The 11,427-nt window shown below is 36.4% G+C and overlaps 2 protein-coding genes across 3 annotated transcripts; one reads left to right on the top strand and one right to left on the bottom strand.

Moving 5' to 3' along the window:
- The first annotated feature begins 978 nt into the window (after positions 1 to 978).
- Positions 979 to 4,914, top strand: LOC111007790 (Protein phosphatase 2C family protein). Its single transcript, XM_022280273.2, has 4 exons — positions 979 to 2,049; positions 2,507 to 2,874; positions 3,400 to 3,636; positions 4,314 to 4,914. Exons 1-4 carry the CDS (start codon positions 1,737 to 1,739, stop codon positions 4,560 to 4,562), a joined length of 1,167 nt encoding a protein of 388 aa, XP_022135965.1. The 5' UTR covers positions 979 to 1,736; the 3' UTR covers positions 4,563 to 4,914.
- A 778-nt stretch (positions 4,915 to 5,692) lies between these two features.
- On the bottom strand, positions 5,693 to 9,462 carry LOC111007789 (protein CHAPERONE-LIKE PROTEIN OF POR1, chloroplastic). Of its 2 annotated transcripts, XM_088123327.1 has the most exons (4): positions 9,065 to 9,462; positions 7,386 to 7,746; positions 6,367 to 6,485; positions 5,693 to 5,983 (listed from the first exon to the last, which is right to left on the bottom strand). In XM_088123327.1, the coding sequence occupies exons 1-4, from the start codon at positions 9,392 to 9,394 to the stop codon at positions 5,966 to 5,968; spliced, it is 828 nt and encodes a 275-aa protein (XP_087979453.1). In that variant the 5' UTR covers positions 9,395 to 9,462; the 3' UTR covers positions 5,693 to 5,965. The 2 variants fall into 2 exon arrangements, with proteins under 2 accessions (XP_087979453.1, XP_022135964.1); XM_022280272.2 differs by lacking the exon at positions 5,693 to 5,983 and having other exon boundaries at positions 6,061 to 6,485; positions 9,065 to 9,461.
- Positions 9,463 to 11,427: the final 1,965 nt, after the last annotated feature.

Raw genomic sequence — 11,427 nt, 5'->3', positions numbered from 1 at the left:
GTAACATTGAACTTCTTTTTTTAATTAAAATGAATCCTAAAACTTGAACCCTTTTTAAAATTAATATATTCTCAACTAAATCATAAATTAAGAACTTGCAAAATTCAACCATAAAGAAATTTGTTCTCAATAGTCATGTGATGATCATATAAGAGTGATTCTTTTTGTCGACCGATGCCTCTATTACATTCGTAATCTTTAAAGGTTGAGAATCAACTATTACAAAACACCATCTCAATTCGATTCCAGATGTGATATGGCTATGGAAAGTACTAATAAGATTTCATCATTTATCGAACATGAGAATAAATGAATAACCATTCACTTTAGAAGAAATTAAAGAATTTATCGAGAGCAAATTATGTTTATGCTTTACAAATATTATGTTATTGTTTGGTTATTTCTAATAATATCAAATATTATTCCTCTTTGGGAATTTTTAAGTTTTAGAGTTTTAGCTCCCTCCTAGCAAAGAGCCAGATAAGCCTTAAGTTCAACTAAAAAATACCCACCTAAACCAGTAACCCCAAAAAAAAGAAAATTAATCTAAAATTGACAATAAAACGTCTGGCAAAACAACAAAAATTAGCTTTCACAAATATGGCCTTCTTTAGTTACAATTACAACGCGAACATTTACAATTATCCAACAAAAAAAAAAACAAAAGAAAAATTAACTAATGTAACTATTTATCAAAATTCAGTTAAATTTAGAGAAAAAAGGGAAATCGTGCTTCCATCACAGCGACTTTTACGGAAAGATGAAATTTTACAGTAAATCAAAATTCCTCAAAAGACCCCCAAACCGAACCGGAGGAAAGTTAAAAAACCTCGATGGATCGGGGGTAAAACGGTAATTTCATCCCCCATCCGCTGTTTCTTTTGCCGACGTGTTCGCACGTGTGAGCTGGAGTCCACGGTGCCAGTGTCCAACGCAACGCATTACGCAACCGCTTTTGCTGTCTGTGCTGACTGTTGCGGCCTGCCCCGCTTCGCTGGCCTCAAAAAGTTATCGCTTGTCACTCTCTTTAACAGGGGACCGCCAGCCCCCTCTCCATTTCACCCTTCTTCTCCTTCTTCTTCTTCTTCTTCTTCCTCCGAGGAGCAATCAGAATCCAGAACCCACCCAGATCCTCCTCTATTTAGCCTCTGCAATTTCTCCCCCTTCTCAGATCTCTTCTTCCCCTCAACTCTAGTCTGCCTTATTGGCCCCTTTGTTTGCTTGTTTGATTGTTTGTTTCCCTTTTGCCTACTTCTGCTGTTGTGGGTTTTGCCCTTTTTCTGGGTTTGAATCGTTTGTGGGTCTGATTTGTTGAATGTGAATTGGGGGGCTGGGTTCTGGATTGATTGATAAAGTGTTTTTTCTGACCAATCCGTGAAGGAATTTGGTGGAGGAAGTGGGTTTGGCTTTGACCACTATTGTTTTCCACTTTGATTTCTGCCTGTTTTTTTCTGGGTTTTCTGCTTGGATAGGAAATCGGGAGAGGGGTTTCGGAAAATATCTCGTAATCCCCAATTGGAGGAAGGATAAAGAATAAGGAGTCAATCCGGTTGTAGGGTCGTGTTTTAATACATCATCAAACGTTGTGTTTGACTGAGGAAGGAAGTAGAAGGATATAATAAAAGGGAGGGGGATAACCAAACCATTCTGTGATTGGAGATTCTGGGTTTATATAGAATCATTTGCAGGGGTGATTTTTCTATTAGATGAGGAGGATTGTTGGGATGAGATGAGGTATGTTATCGGGGTTGATAAACTTTTTGAGGGGCTGTTTCCGGCCAGGCTCCGATCGGTGTGTGGCCGCGGATATCAGGGGGCGGCGGGACGGGCTGCTGTGGTACAAAGACCGCGGACAACACTTGAATGGTGAGTTCTCAATGTCTGTGGTTCAGGCCAACAATTTGCTTGAAGATCAGAGCCAGATTGAGTCTGGGAGTTTGAGTTCTCTTGAGTCTGGCCCCAGAGGTACATTTGTTGGTGTGTATGATGGCCATGGAGGTCCTGAGACTTCTCGGTATATCTGTGATCATCTCTTCCAGCATCTCAAGAGTAAGACATCTACTTTCTGCACAAATTCAAAACTCAGAAAATTTTTAGTTGCAGCTTTATATTTTCTTTTTTATTCATATTTGATCATTGATAGAGCAAAGAAACTAGTTTATGGATGATTTAGGTATCTTCTAATATGTTTTTGTCAATGAGTTTAAAAGATATTGTGTGCATCAATGCTTCTGTGACAGTTCCTTAATAGAAAAGAGAAACTTGGAATAAAGTACTAAGTTCTAATAGAAATTGACAGACAATTGGAAGGTCAAAAGTTCACTTGGAACCCTGGTTATGAATCTTATGATTAGTAGGATAGTAGATTCTAGTTTGCAATTCATATGAGATTTAAGGAATGTTTCTTTGTCATGGATTTTGGGGTGGATATAATGTATCGTTGATAATTGAAGGGTTTTTAAAAATTTGTTCCAATATTTTTAATCTTTTGATATATTTCATGTAGGATTTACTTCCGAGCAAGATTCGATGTCTGGGGAAGTAATACGCAAGGCATTCCAAGCGACTGAGGAGGGCTTTCTTTCTCTAGTCCGAAGACAATGGCCAACGAATCCACAAATTGCAGCTGTTGGTTCATGCTGTCTTGTTGGTGTAATCTGTAACGGGACTCTCTACGTTGCGAATCTAGGTGATTCACGTGCCGTTTTGGGTAGATTAGGGAAAGCAACAGGTGAGGTTCTAGCCATTCAGTTATCAACGGAGCACAATGTTTGTTATGAGTCTGAGAGGCAAGAGCTGCAATCTTTGCACCCTGATGATTCCCAGATTGTAGTCTTAAAGCATAATGTTTGGCGAGTAAAGGGCATCATACAGGTGAGCACGTATTTCGCATGTATCTTACTGGTGGCTTTAAAAAACCTCGTGAATTGACTTGGGTTACAGTAAATTGATCTTAGCAGTTAGCACTCCTTGTCTGTAGTATGTGATTGATTGATTGTATTTGGCTTTGTAGCTGCTTTTCCTTTTCATCACACAATTTAAAAGTTAAGCATTATCCCTTGGTGAGTTTAGACTTCAGATTTGCATTGAATGGTATCAGGCATCATCTGATCTGTAGTTAGTCGATTATGAGAGATGAATAGCTGTAGAACCTTCATTTTTCATGTTGGAGAATGTCAAAAGGCAGGTCTTTTTTCTTTTCTTTTATTCCTTTTTCGTTGCATTTTAGGACACTACATAGCTTCGGAAACTGAATAGGGAAAAAAAAAAGAACTTTGGAAACCAATGAGTGTGGCTGTTTTTATGATCGAACACGATATGCTAGTACACGATAAAGCTAAGCTCACATTCGATGGTTTGTATTCAATGTGAGATATTAATCTTTAGAGGCTCTTGCAGATTTCCAGATCTATAGGCGATGTCTACTTGAAGAAAGCTGAGTTCAACAGAGAACCTCTGTTTTTGAAGTTTCGAGTTCGGGAACCCTTCAGAAGGCCGATTTTGAGCTCTGAACCATCCATTTCAGAGACCCAGTTGAAGCCAGATGATAAATTTATTATATTTGCATCAGATGGGTTGTGGGAGCACCTTAGCAATCAGGAAGCAGTCGATATAGTTCATAACCATTCTCGAAGGGTGAGATTTCAATCTAAACTTTTACGACTTCATCACCTTTTCCATTAAACAACTATTCGACCTGGCTCGAATACTCGAAGTATCAAAATATATATTAATTTACTATTCTCTTCTTTTCTAGTTCAGTAGCCTTTTCCTGTCTGTCTATTGTGGTTTGAAGGAATGTTGCTTGAAGGATCTTGGATATGATGAAGTTTATTTCCATCTTTATTGTTTATAAATATGCATGAACAACTGATTCTGAGGTTAACATGTATTGCCTGTAGATTTTCGCCTCCTGCTCCTAGTTCTCTTCTTTTTTGCCTCTCGTACTAAGGACCGATATTTAGAATGGTTTCGCTGTCATAGACCAACTTTACTGGTTTCTAAGCCATACAATCGCTATAACTCGCCATAACTTTTGATGTTGCAATGTTGTCTATAAAACTCTTATACCAATGTCAGAGGATTGTCAAATATATGCTTCCATTTAAAATGGGGATGATGTAAGAAATGCTTTGTGATGAAGTTTTATGGATTTTTATGCTTCCCTATCTAGGAGCGTGCTTTTGCTGAATAAAACTATAGCCAATGTGCCATTCTATCTATTCTTGTCACTATCATTGTCAATATATGTCAACGATTTTAGAGGGAAGTTTCGAGTTTCGAGTTGTTTCACATATGCTATTACTTTTCAGGGAAGTGCAAGAAGACTGGTCAAAACTGCTCTTCAAATAGCTGCAAAGAAAAGAGAAATGAGGTACTCAGACTTGAAGAAGATTGACCGTGGTGTTCGTCGCCATTTCCACGACGACATCACTGTGGTGGTTGTGTATCTCGATACAAATCTGCTCTACAAAGCGAGCTCTGCCAAGAGCTCGAGTGTCTCGCTACGAGGGGGTGGAGTCAATCGGCTTCCTTCCCGTGTAGACGCTGGCAACTCCTGATTGGAGTCATTGGCATGAATCTTCTGCTGCATTATCCCCTATGTGAATATTAAGTAGCTTCCAGTAGAGAGAAGAAAGAGTTGCAGGCACATCAGCTCATTGTTCTAGATTCAAAACTCTCCACTGAATCATCTCATGTAAAAGAAGAGTGAATTTAAGAAGAGTGATTCAATCTGACATTTATTTGTGGGTTAAACCTTGTAATGTAATACTCTATTTAACTCTGCCAGTCTGCCTGTTCCACCCCTTTGGCCATTTTCAGGTCTGTAAGTTCTATACTCACTCCCACTTGGAGAAAATGCGACCAACTTTTGTAACTAGCCTCAATTTGAAAGACCCTATCTTTGGATAATATCGTCTGTCTTAACAAGGAAAAACCTAAGTTTGAATGGCTAGAAATAACTATATTTCCCTTATAACAACTTCAAACTCAAACAAAGAACCTTCTTCTTCAAGGCATGAGTCAAAGAAAATGTTGTATGTAATCTCTACAGATGTCCATAGTAGGCCGGCCTCCCTACCTAAACCAATCATCATATCGGCCCCTAGGTCCCCCGAAAAAGAATCGATTGATTCTCTCCCAATTGGTTTGATCGTAGTTTGATCTTCAATTCTCATGGTTAGTGTTTTGATGATTTTTCGACAATCACCCACATCTTACGAATCCAGAACTCTCTTTACTGAACCCAGATCTAAAAAATTTGCGATCGGATAACCTATAGAATAGATTTTTTTCTTTTTTTGAAACAATAGAACAGATCCTATTGAATTAAGGTTGTAACTGTGCGAGGAAGTTGATATTATATAAGAACTCTGTACTGGAGATAGGTTTTTGACATGTATTTACTTTTTGGAAAAATATCTCTTCTCGGCTCTCTTTTTTTTGCATCTCTCTTTTTCTGCATTTCTCTTTTCTACCGGTCAAAAACTTGGTACAAAAATTCTTGGTTGGTTTAGGCTGAATTTACTAATTCCACAAATAACACAAATTTATGTTACATCAACCCGAAATGTAAAAAATCTACTTTTTATATCATATATTAATTTTTACGTCGTAAATCAATGAATCAAATATAAGTTCTACCAATTCAAATTTGTGTAATCCATTCTTTGCACACTTCAAATACAGATTACACAAGCTTAATTTTCAATCCTTATTAAAATCTTTCATATTGCTAACTTAGAAGGGTCATACATAGCAAACTTTTAAACGTCACAAGGAATTGACATGAAACTCTCTGTTTGGAACTTAAAAAACAAGTAAAATTGGAAGTGACAAACATGTAGGTGTAGGCCTCATTCCAGATCATTCTGATGCTTCATCAGATAATACATAAATCAGAATCAAATTCTTCATATATTTTACCTGTGACTGTATTTTTTTCACATCCACAATCTACCACTCAAACTGGAATCTGGCACTGCAGAAGAAACAGCTAGTAAGCACTGAAAGAGTTGATGGCTGTTTATGTTTCAGAATTTTCAAATAACACAGCGCTTGACAGTAGAGTTCATAAGCTCCAAAAACTTTCAAATAACACAGAATCAGATTCTTCCAAAAACTTTCAGTAAATTGTTCATAACTATGTCAAGAATATTCTTAGTGGTGAGTTACATGAGTCCTTCTGTTGCACCTTTGTACATTATGCAATGATACACATCCTCAAAAAAAAGCTAGGGTATGATCATGTGAATGAATTTACATGGTTGTCGAGTTTAAACTTTAAACCCAATGCCTATCTCATCCCTAACCCAAGTAAAGAGAGACCAAAAATTGAGAGAAGAGGATAAATTCACTTATCACCGCGGCAGGAGAGCGTAAGCCAAGAAAAGGCACGATGTCGACTTGCAACCAATTCTCAACTGCTGAACCTACTACTGCTCCGGCCACAAGCCCACCTACAACTACGATAGATGCTTTTCCTGCAAAGAAGAACAACAGAACCATTTGAAAATATTCTCAAGTGAAGAATTCCAAGATGTTATAGATCTGAATCACTCAGCATAATTTGAGTGCACAAATCAAAATCACTATGGCTTGTTTGATAACAATTTTGTTTTTTATTTTATGTGTTTGAAGTTTTAGCTTATAAACTCGGCTTTCACCTGTATTTTTCTTTGCTTTATCTTCTACTTTTTAAAAACGTTTTCAAAATCTAAGTAAAATCTTAAAAACTAAAAAAAGTAGTTTTTAGAAACTTGCTTTTGTTTTTGTCAAGAATTCAAATGTGTTTTTAGGGAGAGTATAAACATTTACACCAACCAAAAGCTAATACAATAACTCTATCAAATGTGTTTTTAGTGAATTTAAATGTGTTTTTAAGAAATTTGAAAAACATACCAAAGAAATTGTGAGAAAACAAACCTAATTTTTAAAAATTGAAAACTGAAAACAAAATGGCTATCAATCGGGGCAAGGATAAATTCCTGAATATATGTGATAGAAGTGGTTTAAATATCACATGTAGCATAAAAGAAGTATGCAGGGAAATACGCCCGGGAAAAAAACTTGTTCCCCCTAAATCATCAACAGTCTTCCCCGCTCTTATCTCTTTCTAAAATCAATTTCAAAAACAATAATCAAACTTTTATTTGACAAAACCTCAAGAGCATTGGCAAGTAGAAAACAATGCAACTCCTTCAATTGTATTTTGGTTTTGGTTTTCTCCTTTTAAAAATCACTACTTCTCCATGTATTTCTTTTGCTAAGCCAAAATAATTGCGAGGAAGCAAACATAATTTCTAGAAAATTAAAGACAAATTAATAATCAAACGAGGCCCTTGTAGAAACTAAAGGCACGAAGAATTAGCAAAAGTCCTTACCCAGCTTCATGTTCCTTTTAGTCATGAAATACAAGGAAGCTCCAAAGCTACTTGCTAAGATTAAACCAGGAAGATCAGCTCCAGCATATGTCATCATAGTAGATGTGGATGCTCCATTTGCGTAGGTTAAAACCATCAAAGCTCCATATACACCTGCTTGTATGCTAAAATCACTAATGGTTGGCGTTTCAACAGACAATTGTGTGTTCTTCATTGTAGCCTGCAGCCACTGGGGCATTGGGGCGATCTGTGGCTCACTGATGGACTTGACATCAGCATAAAGGATCCCACTACTCACAACCTTTCCCGCTTGTCGCTGAGTCAAGCTCCGCATAAGCAACATGTCATATGCAGCCTCGACCTAAAACACAAATAGCAGCAATGACCAACAATGGAGAGAGATGGTTCCAGTTACTTGAGAAAACCAAAGGCCAGCACAAATGATTGAGATTATAGCCCAAAAAAAGATATTCAATTTCATTCACCGAAAAAAACTAATCAAAGACGCTCAAGAACAAAATTTTTAAGAACTGTAAGATTGCGTAAGGTTATCTAATGTACTAATACTGTACTCAAGCTGCAGCAGCATTATAGACGAAACAACTTTGATAAAACTTAGGTCCAGTGCCATTAAAAATAATAACTGCACTCCATAGAACTCCAATAATCCAGGCACAATATTTTGTCCAAAAGTATTACTGTCTCTTCATGTAATAACAGGTATCTGAATACATCGTTCGAATCTAATTGCATACTCTTGCATATTTCCTTAACTCGTCATCTTTCCCCAGCCAATTCCTTTTTCTTTTGTTCTGTGATGCAAATGACACTTCAGCAAATTTGTCTAAGAATTACTCTTAGACCTTTATGTTTTTTGCTTGGGCCCATCATCCCTTGAGCCCATTTATTAGTTTTATGTTTTAGTGCAAGAAAATTGTTTTTCAGTTTACTCTCTTGGTCGTGCGTGGTAACTGTACAGGGAGAGAGTGAAAGAAAAATTACAGAGAATTTTTTAGCCTTTGAGAGAAGGGGAGGGTGTTCTTCCTATGTGCGCTGGAGGGTGTATTTTTCACACCATTTCTTAATAGAAGCTTGAGATATTGATTGAAGAGTGGATGTACACCAACTTGGTGGAAGTTGGAACCACTATATACCATTGTGTTCTTTCTTCTTCATCTCATCTTTTGATTTGTTTTTCTGCAGTTTTTATTTTTATATGTTCAAATTACAGTTTGCGAATAAAACATTTCTAACATTTATAAATTTCAGGAGTATTCGAGCGAGGACAAAAGGAAAAAGAAAGAGGGGAGAAAAATGTACAGGGCTTCTGAAATTGGACCATGTCGCCGAAGTCAGAGGTTAATTGACAATGAACAGGCTCAAATACCAAACGGAATTTGCCATCCCAAATAGTGCAGACAAAACAAAAGTGAAGTTTTACTCGCTTGAGAAATTCACAGGTTTCATGGCGATCATATTTGCCCCCCAAAAACAAAAAAATCATAATAATTTTACCAAATCAATCGGACTCCGAAATTCAAAATGCCAATATACAAATCAAAGGGGATGCAGTAGTTGAAATGATTCCTCGAGAGAAACTGATTAAGATCCCTAATTAACCAAAAGTCCCCAAAAGAAGCATAAAATGGAACTCCACCGAGAAAAGAGATAAACTCTACCTGCGCCACTGTTTCTTCGTCGTCCTTGCAAGCGGCTAGGATCGAATTCCTAGCACGGAGAATGTCATCGAAGGAGGCCTCCTCGGAAACTCCGAGAACCTTGAGAGCGTTTTCCACGGACATCTCGAACGGCGCGGAGTCATCGGCCCTCGAGCCAGCTTGCACCGGCGTGGCCGGCATCGCCGGTGTTCGCGAGATGTGTGAAATGCCAACACGTTTCCATAGACTCAATTTTCCGATGAAGTTTGAACCGGGCCGATGAGCCGGCGGCGTCGGAAAGGCTGCGCCGCCGGAGAAACCGTTGGGGCGGACGGAAAGAGTGGCTGCCATTTTTGTTCGCTCAAACGTGAGGCTTTTCCTTCGAGAAGTGCCTGTTCCTGTGCCCGTGCGTGGTTTACAGTGTAAGCAGAACATGACGGAGCTGGCCACACTACGATGCGCCAATCTTATTGTAAGCTTTTGTGAGCTCTCTTCAACCGATAATCATTTTGTCCTTTTATTTAAATTATGCTTGTTTTTTTTTCACTGTTTTCTTTTGTATTTTTTAAAATGCATTTGAATCTTTAGCCTAACTTTTTTGTTGTTAAAATAACAAGTTTAAATTTTAAAAGTTTTTAATTAGATAATGCATAGGAGAATCCAGTGTTTATAAGTTAAAATGGAAAACAATAAAAAGATAATCAACTCATCACGTGATCCTTGAATAAATATACAATCGATATGTCATATAAATGTTAAATGAATTAACAATAGAAAAATATTATATATCAAAGCGAACATAGCTTAACAGTAATTGACATATACATACAATAATTATACATAAAATTAGATATCAAATCGTGAATTTATAGTCTTTTGAAAAAGGAATTTTAAAATAGACCAATAAATTTAGTCAAATTTAATAATTCTTATTTTATTAAATGTTAAGAGATGGCAACAAGTTTCTGGCAGGAATTTTATTTTCCGATAGGTGTTATTTTAGGGAGGGCGATTAAATTGTGCCGAATTTTTCAAAGCAAATCATTCCATTTGAGTAGATTCGAATTAAGGACGTCAAGACATGTTTAATTATTAATGTCTATAATTTTGTTTACGTGTAAACGATTAATTGGATACTAAATAAACCCAATGTTATTCAAAGTTGACAAAGTTGGTTTTAATTGTTAATCAGTTTTGTAAAAATATTGTCATACAATTGTTTTTCAATGATATAAATTACGGTAAACTCTACATAGACACGCATCGATTCAATTTATAATAGAATCAATATTATAGAGTTAACAAAATGCTATATTTTATTAGGTCCAAGATAATTTTTTTTTCTGTCTCCTCAATCTATGGAAAAAAACAATACTCACAAATAAAAAATAAAACATTCATATTTTACTAACAATAGTGGGAGTGTTCATTTATTCAAAAAAAAAAAAATAGTGGGAGTGTTCACATGTTGTGTCGGGTCGGGTTAGAAGGAGTTTTGAGATTTTCTGGTTAGCCATATATAGGAACCGTCGGGTTTGGATTGGATGGTCAATGCAGCCCAACCTAATATATTCGGGTTGGATTGTCGAGTTGTGCGTTTTTTCTTTTTTTAATTTTTAATTTTTAATTCTCACGGCGGTGACAGAGAGTTAGAATTAAAACTAAATAGACGGCTATATTAGATACAAAATGGAAGAAGATAATATGAAAACTTTAAATGAAATTGTAGGATTAAAACTAAATGAACGGTTGACATTGAAGATAAATATATTATTTTATATATATATATATATATATAATTAAAAAATACACATATGAATAAATTTGGGTTGAGTTGGGTTGACCCGATTTTTTAAATGTTGAATTCGATACCCAACCCAATCCGATCGAGTTGGGAAAATCACAATCCAACCCGATCCAAGGCTTCATCTAACCGAACCGAACCCGAATTAGGTTTGTCGGGTTTTTTGAACATCCCTTTGAACAACATAATAAAAGACTGTTAAAAAAAAAGAAATAACATTCACATGGAGCAATATGAGCCCATTGCCCATTTATGCTGGCCCAAGCCCAATACCGCAAAGAGATTGGGCTTACACATAGATGAGGTGACTGTTTGTTTAATAATGAGATAAATACCTTAACTATTTGAGCTACGCTCAGTTTGATAATATGATAATTATTTTAATTTCTTTTATTCACCTAAACATTTGTATTCAATTTTATCTAGTGTTGATAGATTAATAGATATCTATCATTAATAGACGTTTATTGATCGAATTATATGACGTTTATTAGTGATATTCCTCCATCGTTAATCGACGCATGAGATTTAGACATCCGACTAGAAAGAAACTACCATCAATTTCAAGGTTATTTTAGTA

Source organism: Momordica charantia (assembly GCF_013281855.1).
Source record: "Momordica charantia cultivar OHB3-1 chromosome 4 unlocalized genomic scaffold, Mcharantia_2.0 BLBB01000004.1, whole genome shotgun sequence".
Taxonomy (NCBI): domain Eukaryota; kingdom Viridiplantae; phylum Streptophyta; class Magnoliopsida; order Cucurbitales; family Cucurbitaceae; genus Momordica; species Momordica charantia.
Note: the sequence above shows the minus strand (reverse complement) of the source record. Positions and strands in the feature narration are given on the sequence as shown.

Coding starts and splice junctions, on each gene's coding strand:
- LOC111007790 (XM_022280273.2), top strand. CDS start 1,737: ATGTTATCGGGGTTGATAAACTTTTTGAGGGGCTGTTTCCGGCCAGGC. Junction 2,050..2,506: donor TCTCTTCCAGCATCTCAAGA/GTAAGACATCTA, acceptor TATTTCATGTAG/GATTTACTTCCGAGCAAGAT. Junction 2,875..3,399: donor GAGTAAAGGGCATCATACAG/GTGAGCACGTAT, acceptor AGGCTCTTGCAG/ATTTCCAGATCTATAGGCGA.
- LOC111007789 (XM_022280272.2), bottom strand. CDS start 9,394: ATGGCAGCCACTCTTTCCGTCCGCCCCAACGGTTTCTCCGGCGGCGCA. Junction 7,747..9,064: donor ACGAAGAAACAGTGGCGCAG/GTAGAGTTTATC, acceptor TTTGTGTTTTAG/GTCGAGGCTGCATATGACAT. Junction 6,486..7,385: donor TAAAAGGAACATGAAGCTGG/GTAAGGACTTTT, acceptor TCTTCTTTGCAG/GAAAAGCATCTATCGTAGTT.